At 35.0% G+C, this 20,643-nt stretch overlaps 2 protein-coding genes across 3 annotated transcripts in view; one reads left to right on the forward strand and one right to left on the reverse strand.

Moving 5' to 3' along the window:
• Nucleotides 1–12,488, forward strand: part of CDHR1 (cadherin related family member 1) — a 56,370-nt gene extending 43,882 nt beyond the window's left edge. Inside the window, exons 15-17 of one of the 2 annotated variants that reach the window (XM_072423841.1) lie at nt 690–918; nt 1,618–1,872; nt 8,878–12,488. In XM_072423841.1, coding sequence (XP_072279942.1) covers nt 690–918; nt 1,618–1,872; nt 8,878–9,429 — 1,036 coding nt within the window. In that variant the 3' untranslated portion in view covers nt 9,430–12,488. Of the gene's footprint in view, nt 1–689; nt 919–1,617; nt 1,873–4,883 lie in introns of both variants that reach the window. The other variant, XM_072423843.1, reaches the window with a different exon arrangement.
• Nucleotides 12,489–13,815: 1,327 nt separating this feature from the next.
• LRIT2 (leucine rich repeat, Ig-like and transmembrane domains 2) overlaps nt 13,816–20,643 on the reverse strand; it is an 8,774-nt gene continuing 1,946 nt past the window's right edge. Inside the window, exons 2-3 of the mRNA XM_072423844.1 lie at nt 17,541–18,319; nt 13,816–15,704 (exon numbers count right to left, since the gene is read on the reverse strand). Coding sequence (XP_072279945.1) covers nt 14,884–15,704; nt 17,541–18,319 — 1,600 coding nt within the window. The 3' untranslated portion in view covers nt 13,816–14,883. The remainder of the gene's footprint in view (nt 15,705–17,540; nt 18,320–20,643) is intronic.

Consider the following 20,643-nt stretch of genomic DNA (forward strand, 5'->3'; position numbering starts at 1 on the left):
TATTCCTGATATGCATTTATGAGTCCATCATAAGCACATGCTTATGGGAGCCTGGGGAATGTACAATCTATGTGTTATGTATTTGCTAAATCTTTACTGTGTATGGCTACTATATATGGAAGTTGTTTGTTATATGTATTCTGTCTTGTGTTTTTATTGATTGTAAATAGGATAACATGTACCTATTAACCTATGTGTTGTCCAAAAAAAAAAATTTCAAGATTCTTTGAGAAAGTATACTTTTTTTGTATAACTATTGCCACTTTGGCATCTAGCTTTAACTCTTTTCCTGACATTAGGCTACCTGTCTCAGGGGCTCTCGTTCAGGCCAAAGGCACCTTGTTACCAAATTCCTTGCAATGCTGCAAAAGAGGCATTTTTCACAGAATTTGTATCAAATTGCCAGAATGATCAATGTGCAAGAACAGTGCCCATTGTGAGGGCTCCCGTTTGGACAACACCACCCATTTCCTCCTTTTCTCTATATTATTTAAAATGCAACAATTAATTCTAGAACAGAACTCAGAGTACTGTTTTACAGCTTTTTCATACCCTTTCTAAAAAGCAGTGCCACGTTGTTCTGGCTAGACAAGCTGTGCTTTCTTTCTTTCTAAAGACATACAAATATTCATGATTTGTTTTGTTGCCTCAGCACTTTTTTTTAAAGAATGCACACATTTCTTTTTCAGCTTTCTAATTCATCCTTCTACTGGAATTATTTACACACAGCCCTGGGCATCTCTTGATGCTGAAGATAACTCAAAATATAACTTTTATGTCAAAGCTGAGGATACTGAAGGGAAGTATAGCTTAGCTGAAGTTTTTGTAACCGTGCTAGACATCAATGATCATTGCCCAGAGTTCAGTGAGAACATTCAAGAGAAGACCATGATCATAGGATCCCCAGTGAAAATAGAGGTATGTCATTGTACAGCTTTAATCACAATTTCCTAAGGTTATTCTAAGGAAACAGAAGGCAGAAGGTGTCTGTGAAATAGGTGCCACAAACTTTTGTGACACCCAAATGTATTCTGCTATACCTGTGTAATGCAAATGGGTTTTTAGAACTGCATGATTTTTTTTTATCCCAGGTGACCTCCTATCCCCAAAAAATAACTAATGCTCAGCTCAGTGGTACCCATAAACACTAAAGACCATGGCTTTTAATAACCTAGACCAAATGCAAAAACATAAATGAAACTATTTGCAGTAGCTAACAAAAGAAAGACTTACCCTTTAAAATAATATTGGAAGAACAGCAAATACATTTTTAATATTGGCATGACCTTACTCAGCAGGGTGAGTTGGCAAATTGCAATAAGCACTATTTACCTCTAAAATGGTTCACTGCCATTTTAAGAGTAATCCTTTCATTACAAACATTGTGTGACAACTACATGAAACCACTATGTGTTTAACATGTAGTGTTGGTTCTTAACTGTCAGTGTGGCATCTATAGTCAAATCAAAAACACTGTTTTCTGTTGCTCACACCAATATTATTGCCATCTGTGCACCTAAGCATCTAGTTGTTAAGATAACTGTATTATGTTTTAACCAGACTCATTTTTGTAGAACTTCCTTTTGACATTTTATTTTGTTTTAATTATATGATTAGGCAACTGACCAGGATGCAGAGGAACCAAATAATGTAGTAAATTATTCCATCATGCAAGCTGATCCAGACAATGTCTTTGATATAGACCAGAATACTGGAGAGATAAAACTTAAGTCCTATATCAGGTCTCTGGATGTAATTCAGAACATCACCCGGAACAAAAACTGCAAGTGGTCTGTGGTTGTTCAGGCAAAAGACAGAGGTTCCCCATCATTCAGCACCACTGCAGTGGTTAAAATTGATGTTACTGAGGAGGTAAGGTTTTGATTACCTTCGTTTTTCAAAAATAAATACAGCTTGGATAAGGTTGAAAGTTCTGGTCCAGAATCGACACCATCCATGTAAAACCAACCAACTGGCCACATCCCTGGAGGCAGTAGTAGTATATTTCTCTGGACTGAAACCAGATGCCACAGTAGTACTGTTTTATAATTTGCATCAATAAAGGAGGTATTAAGGAAAATCTTGGAAAGGAGGCCTGAAGCCTTCTGCCAGTCTTTGATTGCCCATGTGAAGCTTAAATCTGCCTCCCATTGTGCCATGCAAAACAGTTTGTGGTGTGGGTCAAATAAGGATACATGAATATTCAATATTCTGCCTCTAGAACAATCTCAAGATTTGTTCTCACATTTGGTGTGATGTAGAAAGGATGGTATTATTTGTTTCCATTTAGATTAAACAAAAGGAGTGAATTAGAAAATAACAGAATGATTCAGAGGAAGACTGTGGGGCTCATTAAGGTTTGTAAGCTATAAAAAAAATCATAAAAATATTTATCAGGATTTTATGTCCATTAGTGTCCATGTTGGGCAGAAAACCTGTGTGAACCTGGGCAGAAAACATGTCCAATGGGGACAGAGATAGGAATGTAAAACTTTACAGATGTTCTCTGTAACGTGTATGTTTCTTTGGTGGAAAGATTTTCTCTCACTTACTGTGGCTGTGACTGGGTCACATAATTTAGAAATCTAACATTTTAAAATGTTATTAAGCCATACAATAATTAGAAGAATCAGTATATATAAATATTTGTATGTCATTTTTGGCATGATTTGTATCAAAGTTTTCATCATTATTGCATTGTTGCAGTATGCAATTGCATTAGTGAGAATGCTTCGTGAAATATTTTAATTGAAGAAATGAGATGATAAGTTGCTTATAAACGTATTTCTACCTATTTTGTTACTAATTCATTTACCTATTCAGTTAAATAATTATTAGGATGATGTTGCAAAACTACAGTCAATTACATGCTAACATACCTGTTCAACAGCAGTGACAACTACCTCTACCATGATGGCAGTAGAAAGTAATGATAAATAAACAAACTTTTACTGATTTCCTTCAGTAAATTTGTTGACAATTGTGAATTTTGGAAAGAAGAGGTGATCTGAACTTTCATAACAGCCTCCCACCCCCAATTGTGAGTGTATAAAATAATCTAATTTAGGTATTTACCTACCAGGTAAATTGAATTGCATTCTAAGATATCTAAATAACATTATAGCTGTGCTCAACTACAGCTACAGAGTGATAAATATTTATTTTTAGAGTATTTAATATTTATTAGTAGAGTATTTTTCAGTGTTTCAATAAAGAATTAGAAATTGGCAAATACACAAAAAAAGAAACCCATTTGACTACTGTTTCTTTTATAATGTTTAATATTTTTTTTTTTGCAGAGTTTAGTTACTTACAATTATCCTCAACCCACGGAAAAGAAATAATTTAATACATATTCTCTATTGCAGATGTGTTCTATTCACGTTTATGATAACTTTTTATTTAGAAGCTAATTGATTTGCTGGATAAATATATATAATCCAAAGGTGTGGATTATTTATTGGTAATTCCTGACCTAGGGGTCCTAATACCTCCCCTCAAAAGAAGTTACTTTAGCCTATATAACAATTATGTACAGTCATATGAAAAAAGAAAGTTCACCCTCTTTCAATTCTAAGGTTTTGCATATTGGGTTGGGCAATACATAACTGAGATGGTAATTTAAAGTACATTGTAGCTAGATATTGTAGCTAGACAATATTGTGTCTAGAAAAATATCACCATCCTGTGCCTATACAACAGTGTTGGGGATATGGATTGTTAATACAGTATAATTATGTATGAATATGTGTTATAAATACATAATTAATATTTAGGTCACAATCCCTGGCTTTCTCTTCGTTTTTTCTTACCTAATATTATACGGGATCACTAAAACAATTATCTTGACAAAAAGACAGAGAACTCACTATTTATATATTTTATATTAAGTCTAAAGCAGAAGTAATGAATTAAAAATTAGGTTCACCCTAACTATTTTCATAGCAAATAAGTATATTAGCAGCCAGGTGCTGCTAATCAGATGCATTGATTTTACTGATCATGCTCCACCTCTTTAAAGCAGAAGTTTTGGCAGTTTGTCAAGGAGGAAAGACATTAGCAATGAACAATCATTGCACTCATTTCAGCAATCAGCAATGAAAGGGTAGCAATTGTTACTGCGGATCAATTCAAGAAGGGTTATTGGACCATTTCCAAACAATATGAATTACATCATTCTACATTGAAAGAATCTTTTTACAAGTGCATCCAAGACCGCTGCCCGTCTTCCTAGGATTGAATGTTTCAGCAAATTCCCCCCAGGTTCAGACCGAGCAATGCTCAGCGAAATTACAAAAAATAAAAACGACGAGTTACATTTCAGATTCTATATGTTGGCATTATGAATGCAGTAGAAGCACGATTTTTTTTCAAGATATTTTGACATATAACCTAGTCAGAAAAATAAAGAGGAAGTTGCAGATTTTTAGTTAAAAAAGAAAAAGATTGGATTGAGGTTCTAAAGCAATCTCATACTGTCCCAATACGTTTCCACTGTGAAAAACCTTACAATCTGTGTTGTTGTATCAGGTTAAAGGACCTATCTGAATTGGTAATGTTAACACATTGTAAGCACCTAAACTTACCTGAATGTACTTGTAACTTATTGAGAGCTGAGATGCCTATTTATGCAACTACTGATTTAAAATTGTTACTTTGGCACTTAACTATATCCACCTCCCTGTCGGCCATGAACTTGCTGGGTTACTTGCTGGGTTTGTTTTCAATCTTTACATCAAAATCCACTGTTCAATGTCTATCACTTTTGTTTGTGTGTGGGGAAAGCTAGTAATCATTATTTACTATACTCTTCACATTTCATAATCCTATTATTCCTTCATTTCCATTTCCACCTCACCTGTTTTGATGTTTGCCATTTTCAGATCAGATCGAGGGTAAAATCCTATGTTTTGAGTCTCAGGAAGCGGCCGTGGATGATATTTGGAATTTGTATGAGTACAGTCCTCTCCAGCATTACCGTTACTGTAGTGATTTCAACCATCATGTACTGGAAAAATGTAAAAAGATCAAAAATTCATCCTAAAGGCAGAGTCAAAAAGATTGTTAAGGGACCACCAAGACATGCCTTTAGTTAGGATCTAAATGTACCCCACACTATGCAAAATGACCCTACTGACTTTAATGTATGCATCTTAGGCATTTTATATTATAATATAGAAAATATAGTCTGTAAAAGAGTACAAGAATGCAAAATGTTAATGTACGTAAGGAGCATAATGTAAAGCAATCATGTTTCCTGAGCTCCAATAGAAGATTCCTGTTTAGCTCATCTCTGTGTGGTACCTTTCGCATAGGCACTGGGTTATTCCAGATTTGACCTACAACTGTTTTTTTCCTGGGGATATCTGGTTCCAGAGGCTAGTGATATTTTTCAGTGCCTTGTACTGGATGTTGTATTAGATTTTTTTCCTAAACATTAGGGGATTAAGTGATAGTCGAAACTGTTCAGAGTAACAGAAAAAGGGCTCAGAAGAAAGGGAGAAAATCCATTTAAAGTGGACCTTAACTCAACATTTTACTTTACATAGAAGGATAGACAACCCTTCAAAATAAAGTAAAAATGTATTACACCCTTTATTTTTAAAAGAAAAAAAAGGGTGCAGAACCTCCCCTTTATTGGGAGTGCAGAGCCTCCCAGGATACCTACATCATGCATACCGGGTATGCATTAGAGTAATGAGATGGTGATCTTGCGCATTCGCAGTGAGATCTACTCTCTTTTTTCCCCCTTAACAGGGGCTATGTCATCTGATCCCACACCTGTGCAGTGAAGGATCCGGTGACATAGCAAGACGACAAGAAGAAAACGGAAGAGAAAATGGCAGTGCCCTGCACTTCCTCTGCACCGGGACGATGAGGAATTCCAGGACGGCGCAGGACCGGATCATGAGAAGGGCCAGCGCCATCGAGGGATCTGCAGGATTAAAATAAGTGTAATTTTTTTATTTTTAGTTTAGTTCCGCTTTAAGCTGAAAATTACCTGTCCCTACAGTTTCTTGAAACGGTGATTATGAGTTTTCCCATTGCGGTAGTTAGGTTCATTTAGATTTTTTTAACTGATTTTTTAAAGCATAATATTTTGTTTTTTAGATAAAATAATTGTTTTATTTTTGGTAAAAGGACTACTGTTGCAAAAAAAATATTGTGTTCTAAGCATTCTATGCAGGAAATGCATAGAATGGGAACATTGAGGATCTTCTTGCCCTTTTTATTTAAAGCTCAACTAAATTGAACAAGCAAATTCATAAAGCAACCATGTTGATTGATTTGTAAATTAACAATATTACTTTTGGAACTTCAAGCCTGTTTACAGTTCAGGTTACTGCAATTGTTCAACTCTTTCTGTAACTGCAATTCCTGTCATTCCTGCAATTCCTGTCATATGGTAGGGGTATTACTGTAATACAGGGATGCTCGCAGTCTGAAATATATATTTTTTTTCTGTGACTCTATTTATAAAATTATTGCCTGTGGATTTAATCTTATTTTCACTAATTTTTGTCAGGTATACTTTACCACATTGCTTATGTTTTCTTTGCTTTTATTTTGCCTTTCAAATTTGCTCATCCAAAATTCATTGAACTGTTCTTCAAAATAGCTAGGATTTGTTCTGGATGCTTTTTCACTGTCAGATGACATTTTTCACTGTAGTCAATAGTAAAGTAAGAATTTCGTAGTTTTTAGGAATAAATTGTCACAAAAATTGTTGGGGATGTCTGAGAAAACCCATAGAACAATGTCCCAAAACATAAATGTGTTAAAAAACAGGTGATTTTGTCCTAGATATCCTTCTGGAAATTAGAGCAATGGGTAAAAATGCAAATAAAATAAGTGAAAATAGGATCAAATCCACAGGTGAAAAATGTATAAATATACTACTAAGTGTTATAATGTCACACCTGAAAGCACATTTGGCTCTAGAAACATATATTCTGTAAACTGTTCATATTATTTTACCAACTTGATTGCTGGTATATTTTTCCTTGCTCTGTCTTTCTATACATTTTCTAAACATTTACATGCAGACTAAGCTGTCCAGCATATATGACCATATCATCCCAAGTTTTATTTTCCTTGCCCAATTTGAGGACCACTTTTAATAAAAATATTACTTTCTGACAACTGTACACAGTTATTGCTTTTGTACAGGTAGTCCCCAAGATAGAGACTGTAGGTTTGTTCTTAAATTAAATTTGTATGCAAGTCGGAACAGGTACATTATTTAAAAAAAAATGTAATTAGGACAGTTGTTTGTCTCAACATATTATTAGGCAGCTTGGTATCAGTTACCATATATACCTAAGTACAGGCCGACTTTTTCAGCACCCAAAATGTGCTGAAAAAGTCACCCTCGGCTTATACTCCAGTCAATCTGGTCGTTCTCTGGTGATCAGATACCAGAATTACCAGTGTGTTGTGTGAATGCATCCTTTATTGGATAAATATCAGGGCTGCCAGGGTTTATTTTGAGAGGTCACCATCTAGTGCAGGGGTGCCCAAAACCTTGATCGCAGAGCCCTGCCTTACCCCTCCCTGCTGTTAAACAGCAGCCGGCTGCAATGTCTATAGGGATGCTATGTCTATAGGGATGCTGGGGATGTCTTTCTGTGTGAGAAGGCTCCGTGTAACAGTAGGGAGTGGGGAGGGAGGCAGAGAGAGCGGGAGGGCAGTCTGAGGTGAGCAGTGCTGGGTAGTTTCTCGTGCAGCAGTTGTTTTTCTTGTGCAGCACATAACTCTCCTTTGACAGGTGAACTGTAGCTTTCCTGTCACTATAGTCTTGTAGTGCAATGTCTGTGCAACGTTCTGTCATTCAATGTCTCATTAGCACCAGTCACTTCTGTGTCATACTCCATATATATATATATATATTATATATATATTTTTATTGTTGGTAGATCATTTTGACTTGGTCATTAAAAAAAAATAGCTCGCGAGTGTGTGGGCACCCCTGATCTAGTGGTTTGATATTAGTGATTGCCAGTGTGTATTGTGAAAGAGAGCCCTCTGGTGGTTGCATACCAGAATTCCCAGTGTACAGTGAGCCCTGCTAGTAATATTGAAATATTTAAAAACATATACCTCACTAATGCTTCAATTAATGTAATATTATTGGTATTTATTTTGAATATTGAAACTTGCCAGTAGCTGCAGCATTTCCCACCCTCAGCTTATACTCGAGTCAATCAATTTTTCCTGTTTTCCAAGGTAAAATTAGGTACCTCGGCTTATTCTTAGATCAGCTTATACTCGAGTATAGATGGTACTGTATAAAATCCCCACTGTGAGCTAATCACAAAAAAAAAAAAAAAACTTTATGGAGACTAGACCTTCATTAACTTCTGCAGCAAGCTGTGCTCTGATATGCAAAAAGAAACAGCTTCAGTGTTTCTCTTGGTCATTAAAGAGTTCAAGGATGGTACAGATCAGCTCAGCTCTTAGGATCACCCACAACCTCAGCTGTTTTTGGCAAAAGACTTCTGCACATCATGCAAACCACCCCATCAAGCCTCCGTCCTGCACACGAGTGAGCAGGGAAGCCCTGTTTGTATCTAGGAGTTGTCCACATGTCGGATGTCCTTAACTACCTGTACTGATAGTATTTAGTATAGGAATTCTTTTTTGTATACCTTTTTATGGGGTTCACAACTTTGTTTAAAAAAAGAAAGTATTTTGTCCGAACCATTGTTAGTTTAACTTAAAATTGTTGGTTAGTGGAGTTGGTTTTAGAAGAAAATATAAACCAAAGTATTTGATATAAAAAGAGGTTCATGTATTACTATAAATTTTGCTTATATTATGGCACACCTACCGATGGGGTAGATTCTGTCACAATGTTATCTTTGTACTCTTTTACAGACTCTTCTACACAAGGGGCCTGTGGCTGCCTTTTTGATGCAAAGTAAAGATAACCCCATGAAAGCCTTGGGGGTGCTAGCTAGTGTCATGGCAATTATGGTGGTCATTACAGTCCTAATTTCTACTGCAATGTTTTTGCGCAACAAAAAATCAAACAAAGTTATGCCCCTGAGGAAAATAATTAGAAGGAGAAGACCTGACCACTCCACCCGACCAATCAGGACAGAGTGGTTGAAATTCAAGAAGTCTTCAAGTTCAGAAAAGTTTGCTATGCAAGATGTGGAAGTAAGCCTTCAAAATGAGAATGGTAATAACAACAGTCAGTGTATCCCCTTCGCACCACGTGTGCCCTGCCCCCCTCCACCTCCACGTCTAATACCAAGGCAGAATAAGACAGAATGGAGTGTGCCCACAGTGTCTGGTTCCTTAACACCCAAGATTATTGATCAGCAGATGAAGGAAAAAGTTCCAAGTGCCAGTGCTGCTCTTGTATCAGAACTGAAACAAATGCTGGAGAAGAAAAATGCTGGAAGCTCATTGTCTTTTTACTAGTTTTCCACAGAAATATGAAAGAAACCTTTTCTTCTATAAATGCACCAAGGATTAATTGTGTATTGTATAATGCCTGAAAGCAAACATTGGTTATACCATAAACAAATTACCTTTGATGAAAATATTTTAAGCAGAGAAATAAGGACATGCTTATCCTTATATTATATTTGTATGCAATGTTGTATGTCATAATAATACAGCACAAGCTTTAATTCACTTTTCTATTTATTCTCAAAAAGGTATGTAAAGACATTTTTCAGAGCAGGGAGTGTGGAAAAACAGTAAACTTTCTCTATAGGTATTGCTCAGAAGTAGAAAATACAATAAGAGCTGCGGCAGTTCAAGATAATTTGTAATTAAATCATGTTGGGTTCTCTTACCCTAAAATGAATTAAAAATCTTCTTCACTACAACTGGTGTGATGCTTTTTATATTTTCTACTTCTGGCCTTCCTTCAGGGTACCCTCCATGGCCTGGTTTATGAAAAGCTGAGCCAGTCAGGTTTTGAAATCAAACTTGGCCATGGCAACATTGGACCACAACAGAGGAAAAGCTAGCACCTCATATTTCTTTATTTGAAGTTTGTATTCCTGCTTGTGCACCCACTGGAGGAGCCACCTCTCATTTGTTCTGGTGACCATTATCAAGGAAAAAAATATTCTAGAGTTGTCATCAGAGCATGGGAACTCTTCTGACAGTACTAACTGTCTTGAACTGTTTTTTCTCATTTCCAGTTGCAACTCCAGGACAGGAAATGGATAAACATTTCCCCAGTGGGACACAGACAGCAAAATAAACTGTTAGGGGTTTTAACCCTTCTCTCCAAAACTACATCAACTTATGTTGCTTCTGCAAAAATCTGTGACATTTCATTAAGGGAGAATTTTTTTTGTAGTTTTATGTTAGCCTACTGTTGTAATGTAAAGTTTTTACATTTATTCTGCACATATTACTATGAATACAGAAAGTGATATTTTTGGTGAGAATAAACATAGAACAGTGAAATTTGTATTGACTAAATACAATTGTTTTTTCTACACATGCCTTGCAGCTGATAAGTATATTCCAAGAAACTGGACTAAGTCTGATTAAATGTAAAATTAACATTAGTTCTGCATGGTTGCTGGTTAGCCTACTTTACACATATTAACATTGATTAATATTAACCCCCTTTCAGATTTGTAAGTTCTTACAAATTTCCTAGAAAATGTACCTTTGTGATCTCTGAGTCAGGAGATAGAATAATCTGTTGCCACCACATCTGACTTTTTATATTTAGGTGTAAATGGCCTTTAGTGATTTATAACCCTTCTCTTCATTATTAGAGGAAGATAATATCCCCTTGCTTTCCTATTATGCTGCAGGAATAATTTAATCAACATTTTGGAAAACTGTTTTGGTGTAGACCTTACCTAAATAGGTAAATTATTTAAGGCCTGTGTTGGTGAGCCTTTATTTGCTTCAAGTGGGATTTGCATTCCTATACAAGTGTATGGGAATGCAAAGTCCACTTGAAGCTGGTCACATTTGGGTCAACTGCAGGTGAAATACATACGTCAATAAATTGGGAATGGTCTTCTAAGTGTCTTAAACTGATGTCAAACTGAAGGCATCAAAACAAGCCCAAAGGTTAATCCAGGGCCTAACACAACTAAAGCAATAGGTGTAGTTACTGGGAGTCATGACAAGAAATACATTTAGTGCAATCAGAGTCCTTTTGTAACTGGTGGAAATTGCTGTGCATTCAAAACTTTCACTAGCACACCGTCTAAGATTTATAATAAAATCATGTATTCGTGAAAAGATGGACATGGAACTATACAGTCCTGTAACATACAAATAACCTATTCAAAATATACCACATGCTGTTTTAAGCTGTCTGTTTAGGCATTTTGTCTGTTTTGTCCTGTGTTGGTCTATTCTAACATGAGGTATACAGAAACTGGACAGTCTATAGAGGTAGAATATGGTATACCTGGCATGACATGAAACATCATTACATTTTTACATTTCCATATACAAACAAATATAAAATATACAACTGTATCTTAGGTAAAAGGTTTGGATGTGGAACGCATTCAGCTTTATATGGGAGATACTCTACTTGGGGTTGGGGGGTTCCAAAAGTTTCATCTGCAATTTACACATGTATAATATATTATTTAGTGGTAATATAGTGGTAATATATATAACAGATGTTAAGGTCAGTTATTTTATTACAGTAGTTGTATCTCATTTATAGCTGACAAAAGCTGCAGGTTTACCAATAATGTTTTATGTTCCATTAGTCCATTAGTCTTTTTTTTCTCTTTTTAGACATACTCATAACGTCTATTGTTTCATAGGTTAAACTGAAATGTCTTAAAATGCAATAAAAAAAAGTTCATATATTGTTTGTTAATTCAAAAATAAGAAGAAGATGGTGCCGCCATCTTCCCTAATCCTTCCATAGATGGAACTTGTTTTCAATCATGGCGGTAAGCCTGCCAATATCCCTACATATGTGTATTGATCCCTTCTCACAGCTTTCATGAATAAAAGGTATGAAAGGGAAGTTATTGAAAGGAAAACAAGTGCAGAGATTCACTTCAATTTGTTTCATTTGAAATGATAGCAGAAAGATGTTTTTTCTTTTGTATGGTATTTATGTATGTGCACAAAAATATATATTTATGGTATTATTTTGGGTGAGATATGTTGCAGAAGGTGATGGCTCAGAGGGGTACATTTCTATGCTCTTAAATAAAAATTGATTGCTTGGGAAACTCCAGTGTACAGCTTTTACCTATTTTGTACTTGATCAACTTTAAATTTAAAATTGAACATTTTAGAAGAATAGTTCTGTTTTGTATTAGGTGCATAAAGTGATTGTTTTGCCCTAGGTCCTCCTAGGTTTCAAAACAGCTTTGAACATAGAATGACATTAAAAAACCACTGCATATTTACCCCTTCACTGCCCTATTGTCCCATAATTTTAGGATAATTGAAATTTACATAACATCTGCATTAGGAAAGAACATATCAATATAGTAACTTTTGAGCCAAAAGAAAATTTATAGTAGAAAAGAACACATCCCCTGCGACTACTCTGCACTATTCCAAGGCTATTATTACTGCTTTCTTATAAAATCAGACCCAGTGACCATTTTATAGATGTGTTGTGGCATTTTCTGTATTTTTTTTTTTAAATAAAACCCACTAAAATTGAAAATAACTTTTGTATGTCTCATTTTTTCCTCACCCAAGCTATGATCATATAAGTGTAAAACTTATATGTGGGGTAGCGTATGTACCTAAAAGGTACAAACAATGGTGAATAATATTTAGCAAAGGCACAGAGTACAGGAAGTAGTAGAAGTATTCTACCTAAGTGGTCAAATTCTACAAATTTAATTATCAGTATGTAGTATTTTCTTGTGCATTTGGCTGCCCTGCAAGTATTTCAAAGACCACAATATACACCAAAATGTGACCCTGTTGACTTCATTGGGATTACCAAATCAATCTAAACATAAGGTTAAATTCAGAACGGTCTACAAACCACACAGAGGTAAGTTCAACACTATTTCTTATGTGCAAAACTATACCTTGAATAGGGTGAAGAATGAGCACTGCAATTTGTGAGGACATTGGACAAGACACTTCAAAGGCTGACAACTAAATAAAAGGTAAGCTCATTCTTTTTAGACCTATTGTATTTTACTTTTTCAAGATTAGACATTTAGAAATTAGGTTTTATACTTAATAAAAGTCCGAAATCAGGATTTACATAACATGTACATTATGATCAGCTACAAGTTTTCGCTTGAGAGACATTAAAATGTTTTGAAATTATCATACCAGCAAGTTAAAAGGGGCAAATCAATTGGATTGCAAGTGAATTCTATTCAATTGAAGTCCTTGAAGTCATTTGTCCTGAAATTAAAGTGTTTTTTGAGTTACATTTTCAGTTTTCAGTGCCAGTTTCTTTAACTTGACTTTCCAGTGCCAGCTGTAAGAAGATTTTAATTTGTTTACTACCCTCATGTTCCTGTTTTACCTCTTTATATGTCACAATAATGCCAAGAACATCAACCAATAAGAAATCCCAATGCTAAGGTGTGACATCCCAGTTCCTTTTTATTTGTAAAAAAAAATAATGTCAGTTTGTTGAATTATCCCCAGCCCTGGGCTCTCATGGAATGAATAAATCACCTCTATGACTGTGAAATGAAAAGTAGTTTCCTAAAAGAAAAGCAATGCTGGAATTGTTTTAACAACAAACTGTTTTATTTGAATTTTATAAGGTTAATAAGGTCTTTGTGAGTGAGGAGAGATCATAGAGGAAAGCTCTAGGATACTCTGCAATGCATGCTTTAAGCTGAAAGTGATACAACTTCAGAGTCCTTAGTGAGTATTTTTTTATTATAGACATGCCTATGCTTTAAATTCATATGCTTATAAAGCATTGTAAGTGAAATACCACCAGACTGCTCTTCCTACCTTGTATAAATAATTTACAGCTTTTTCCTATTTGTAAAAAATAGCAAATCTGTACATTTTCATAATGATACTGAATTTTTGCACAACAATACTTATTTATTATACCAAAATATAAAAAGTCATAAAAATCCATGTTAAAAAATATTAGACTTAGAGATTACACAGATTTATGTACAAATGTAACATCAGTTATACACTGCTAATCACTAATAGTTTCATCTAATGTCAATAAATGATTAAAAACTCTTTCTTTATGTTTTGAATCACAGTGGCAGCTAAAGTGACTTTCATCAGTGGTAAATAAATCACTATAATGCTAAATACACGCTCCTGGAATATACAATTCTATATTCACTGCTGTGATTTTGTTTAGAAAATGTGTGCGTGAGGGCAATCTGTTTTTTAAATTGGACCTGAACTCAAGAAATAGGATTCATTTGCTATATTAGAGAGTATCTAGGAACATTGGGACCACTCTGCTTTTATTTATTTATTTTTTTTGTTTCTAACACCTTTTTTGCTGCTTCTTGATTATTCTCTAATTAGTAGTAATATCCCCAAGAATCTCACAGGCAATACTAGTGACTAGTCCATTGACCTTCGCACTGCCTCCACAGTTCAGGTTGTCTTTAGGCTTAACAAGAATGCGCAATTTTAGTATTGTTTTATGAAAAATACAGAAAAGTTTAGTAACAAGCAAGCATGTAAATTAAGCCATTCTAGTATGTGTGGAGATGGAAAAAAAAGGATACCTAATCACAGTTACAGATATAATACATGTTAGGCACGAAAGTCCAATTTGTGGTGATAGCTTTTGTGACTGTTTTCAGTTCTAATGTTTTGGTCCTGTTGCTGCACTTCAAAATGATTGGGGACGTTTTTGGTCATATATATATTATGTGCATTGCCTTCAAAATATGTTTAGAATCATTTTTATTGATTTTTAACAATGTCTTGGTCTGTTATATTACATTAATACAGTTCTGCAGGATTTTTACTTTCTAATTTAGCTTTATTAATCTTTTCTTCTGAATATCTTCTTCTCCGGTTTTCTTCTGTGCATTCTCGTTGGCAAAGTCCCTCATCGCTACTGGCTTGCAAGCTATCAAATGTGCTATCCTTGGCATTATCCTTCTTTAGATTTTTCTGGGCCTTATGCTTTTGACGACAAAGTCCTAAGCATTTTTCAACACAGTTAAACCTTGTCTCTGTTGTGCAGGCATACATACCAGCAGGCACTGCAAGAACCATGGCACACACAATGACAATTATGTGGATAAGTTTTTCTCTTTGCTCCAATTCACTAATGTCACTACCTGTCAAAAAGACGATGCATTGCCCCTTTCGAGGAAGCTGACTTTTTAGTGTGATGCACACCTCATATTTGGTTGTTGGAAGCAAATCATTAATAGAATATGTATATATTCCAGGGCCAATATTAATTACTTCCTTATCCTTGTCATCATATTTTCCAAAATAGATAGTATACCATGTTTCACTTGGATTTTCTGTTGCTGCAAACCATTCCAAGGAAATGCCATAAACTGTCTGTTTGGATATTCTTACATCTATGTAGACATTTTCATCTGATGGTGAGGATGGACCTAGAGAATAGGAAGGATTTAAGGCGGTATCCCCTGCACTTCTAGACTGGACATTTAAATGAATCGATGAGGATGCATTCCCCAAGAAGTTTGTTGCCGTGCAGTTGTATATTCCAACATCAGCAAGATGTACTACTGGAATAAATAATTCAGATTTCATGTTCTCTTCATCAATCAAAAAGTTAGATACTGTAGAAGCAAAACAGAAAAAAATAGACAAAATATGTGAAATAGATGTAATTGCAGAATAATGCTTGATTATTTGCTACCTTTTTTTAACTGGTTTTAGCTAAATGTAGTAGGAAATATATATTTGTTTGTAACTTACTTGCTAAGGATTTATGAATACATTGTTCTCTAAAATCAATAACACTAAAATGACATAAGAAATGTTGGCAATGCGTCTTTGAAAGAACATTAAAGTACATAGCACAGAATAAAGTACCCTCAAGGTATCGGGTATACCAGGCATTTTAAACTTGAATACTTCTGTTGATCTTGGGGTACCAACCATGCAAGATGAAGTCCCTTTACCACCAAATGGCTTTTTTGTAACCCATTCAACAGCTTAGTGAACTCCAAAGACCCTCTAATCTGCCAAGGTGGTGTGAATAATAAAAATACTAATTCACACATTGAGCTATGAAATGAGATGTGGCAGAAAGGATAACCTTCTCCTGATGATAAGTTTTCTGGACTGTTTGTTCAACCAGTTCACAAGTGCTATCTCTGCAGATCCTCCCAATGTATGTCAAGCCAACCACCAATAAAGTAAAGCTTTACTCACTTTACTCCACTCTAAAGAAAACCCTCATCTATCATCCATCTTTTCCTCCGTGAGGAATTATAAAATTCTCTATTCTGTCATAACTGTACATAACATAAATGTAACATATTTATTAGCAATAGAGGGGTAATAAGATTTATATTTTTGTATATAAACATGTATAATCAAAATCTGTGTAGTAGCGAAGTGAAGAATATAAAGAAAAAGTTAGAGTATAAATATTTATAACAATAAAGAGGTTGCTAGAATAGTTTTTTTTTAACAGTGGTATTATTTCTGTGTCGATTGGTTAAATGGATATACATATTTAATATGACATATTTAATTTTTGCTCTTTATTATAATTCTTTGATTTATTTTGGACTAATTGGAGAGTAAGTTATAAATTTGGATGACAGTATTTTAATGGTTTATTTTTAACTGATCAAACCATGCTATTCAAATTAGATCCAAAACTCCAACAGGATAACATCCAGTTATCCGGCATCCAGCACTGTGCATCATAAAGGATTGCATTTTTCTTTGATAACATTTTTTTTTTCATATTAATGCTGATGATCTTCACCAGCCTCACTATTTGCCTCCCATTGTCACTTCCTGTCTACAAACATTTACTCAATTTTTAACTGTACTTCATTGCTCAGGACTGATTTTCTGGTACTGAGCTGTTTTTAGTCACAACTTGACAAAGTACTCTACTTGACTTGACAAAGCACCAATGCAGAAGAGAAAGTGGAACAGTTGTCATTCTGTACTAGGAAACACCTTTGTGCAAAGTGTACCAGGTAATGTTTAAATTTAAGCTGCAGATTTCAAAGTCTGAAAACAACTTTAAAAAATAAAATAGTATACTAAAGCCTATTTTAAATATTAGTAACTTACTTTAGGTCTGCTGAACAGGTTTACATAGTGTGATGCTTTTACAGTTTTTGCAAAAGTTATCAAAACCGATAAAAAATAAAAGCATAGTTGCATAGTTGCATATTTGAAAGTTTCTCTAAAGACCTTTTTAAACCTAATGCTTTATTATGTCATTTGTGCTAAGGCAAAAACTTGTAGTATGCTGCACTGGGGTGCCTTAATTCTATGCATGTTAATAAGCAACCTAATGCACAATAATTCATATGCAATGATGAAACATAATAAAATAAATAGGCCCTAAGTCTTAATAATGTTTTATTAAGATTTAGGGCCTAGTGACTTACTCTCACTTATTTGGATTGAATCATAAAACTTACCGTTATAGGCTTTAATAGATTTGATTCCATAAGTCCATTGTATGGAAGGTGTAGGGTTTGCTGTTATCTTACAAACCAAGGTAACATTGTGGCCCACCTGGATTGTAACATTAGACAGTGCATTAGTGGTTGGTTTCATGCAGTTCTTTAGTTCCAGCTCATGAAAGTACTTGCCAATGGAAAAATCTGGGCTTGCACATGTCAGATAGGAATTCATTAATATTATGGGTGGACTGACTGTTTTTACAAAGTTGACAAAACCTTTAAGCCGACAGTCACATATCCAGGGGTTGTCATTTAAGGCCAGGACTGCATTGGATACTACTTCTCTTCTTCTTTCTGATGTTTGCACTCTTTGGTACAGAGGCCAGGTTGTAAATACGTCTTTAGAGATAATTGTAAGCTGATTGAAAGATAAGTCTAAGTAGGTCAAGTTGGAAAGAAACTTCAGTGCATGGTTTGGAAGAACATCTAATCTGTTGTGTTTTAGGTCCAATATTCTTAAATCTGGGGTATCCTGAAAAGCTGTCCATGGTACTGATCTTAATTTGTTTCCTTGTAGTCGTAGTTCCTTTAGATGTCTCAGGTCCTCCAGGCTTTTCAGATGCATTAGTGTGATATTGTTAAAATTAAGCCATAGGTATTCCAAAGAACCAACACCGCTAAACGATCCTCGGGACAGTTCCGTCAAGTGACTTTTTTCTATTCTAACTTTTCGAATGTCTGGTGGAATATCATCTGGTATTCTTCTAAGTGATGAGGACATGCAAAAGAGACTCCTTTAAGAATGAAAAAAAAAATTGTAAAAATATACTTTTATTTTTATATTTACTCATACTCTTTAATCTATTTGAGTTCAGCCATACTTAGGCATGGTACTGTTTTACATTGGTGCGTAGTGAAAGCCTCTCCTGGAGTAAGAAACAAATACATATCTTACATTTGCACTGTAGCCTACCCTTTAAGAAGAATTCAAAATACAATGGTCATCATTGGCACATTAGTGAAAAGGATAATAATGTGATTTCTATTTACTTTCTTCTGTTTCTCAAATGATAAGACATGCAGGGTTCTTAATCTCCTTATCTCTCTATCCATAACTAAAAATATTTTAGCTAAAGTTGCACTGTAAACAGTTCAATTTTAACTTTGTTACTATATGTAAACATCATCTTAGAGATAAGGTAAGGTTAGTGAAAAAACAGAAATAAAGGGCACATGGCACTAAACACAGCATTGGTAAAGGAAATATTGACTGGACATGATGAAAAGGTAGGTGTGCTATTAGGCAAATAATGATGCACATGGAAGGGAAAAAAACAAGGCTCAGCTAATGAAGAAGGTGCTATGTCAGATCTGAGAATGAAAAGGGAGAGTTTACTTCTGTTAGGCAGAGGCAGTGGATGGGTAGGTTACTCTATCACCTCCATCCACCCAAATCACATTAATTATGTATGAGAGGATGTTCTATTGTTATCCCCTGTTAACTGGTGTGTTACACTTTAAAGATGGCCTCATGGAGTTAGTTAAGGTGAGAGGAAGTGGATTGGGACTGAAAAATTCAAATGGAAAGAGAATGTGTGAGTTATCACCCCAGTAGTCTTCAAATTCGGGCTCATCTCCTTCGCACACATCGCAAGTATCTATTAGGACACATAGAAGGGGCAATGTGATTTAAATTCTCCTTACTGGTGATGCCAGTAGAACAGGTAATTGTAGTGAAAAGAGGTGGGGCAAAGGACAGGAGCAGGAATCCATGCCAGCGGGGTCTCACCGTCTCCAGTAATGCTGGGGAACACTCTTGCTAGTAGACACTTGACAAATACTGGGGTGCCAGCAAACAGACACAAGGAGGAGAACAAGGTTTTGAATGCTGCCAGTCTACAAGGGAACAACAGCAGTAGAAAATATTGATTGAGCCATGGAAAAAGTGTTGGATGTTCAGTGCACTTCGAAAACCAACAATCCTGAATGGTCCTAGTGGTTAGTGGTGTTAGGTGCTTCCAAAAATGGGTAAATGGGTAACACTTTGGTTAACATATTAGTGTTTCCATTGTAGCATCTGTGAGGAAGGTTTCCCTTCCATAGTTCACTATGTTAATGCCAGGAAGGTGATAATTAAAAATAGTACAGAAAAAAAGCAGTAATTGCTAAGACATTTATGGAGTTGTCAACCACATAAATGTCTTACCGGATACTATGTATATATATATATATATATACCATGTATATATATATATATATATATATATATATATATATGTTTAATATAGATGTTAAAAGTAGGGTATTGAACAGTGTGTTTAGAGATATGAAGTTTGCTTAGTTAACTTATTGATGATTCTTAGCAGTGGCATTATATATCTTTTACAAGGATCTGGATCAGTAAAGAGTTGTGGTTTATTTGGGAACAATAATAAAATAGTACCACTTAATGTTATGATAATAAATAAATGTAGGGAGAAAGATACTTTTTTAGGATCTTAGATCTTTTGTATGGCTGCAACATGTCGCAAATGATCATTAGTTAAGGTACTTATTTATAAAGATAGGTGAAAAAACTGTACCAAAGAAGCAAAGTTTTTATCCAATGGTTGTATTCGTGTTAAGGACCTAACTATGTTCAGCTGGACAATTGGAGGCCCCTGGGGTATTTTGGTGACATGGGTAGCTATCACAAATAAATTATATATAGTGACTAATGCTGTTTGCATTACAGTTACAGAGTAAACAAATTGTGTTTAATGCGAACTTTTGAGAAGAGAAATATTTAAACTTCCAATAAATATAAACTTCACTAAAATTCCAAACCTGGCTTTAATATACTTTAAGTCTACGAAGCTTAAAACCAATAAAGTATTAAAAAAAATCTGAATACCTGCATGCTTGTATCAAGTTCTAGTTCCAAAAAAACACCCCCATTCACTCTCTTTATTCCTTTAATGACCTACTAGTAACTTCCTCACTCATAACCTTGTCACATGCACAGCTCCAAGATTTTCTAGAGCTGCCCAGACCCTCTGGAATTGTCTTTCTCATCCTTATTCGACCTTCTGCTCCTTTAAAAGAGCCCCCAAAACCTATCTTTTCAAACTTGCCTACA

Source organism: Pyxicephalus adspersus, chromosome 10 (assembly GCF_032062135.1).
Source record: "Pyxicephalus adspersus chromosome 10, UCB_Pads_2.0, whole genome shotgun sequence".
Lineage (NCBI taxonomy): Eukaryota > Metazoa > Chordata > Amphibia > Anura > Pyxicephalidae > Pyxicephalus > Pyxicephalus adspersus.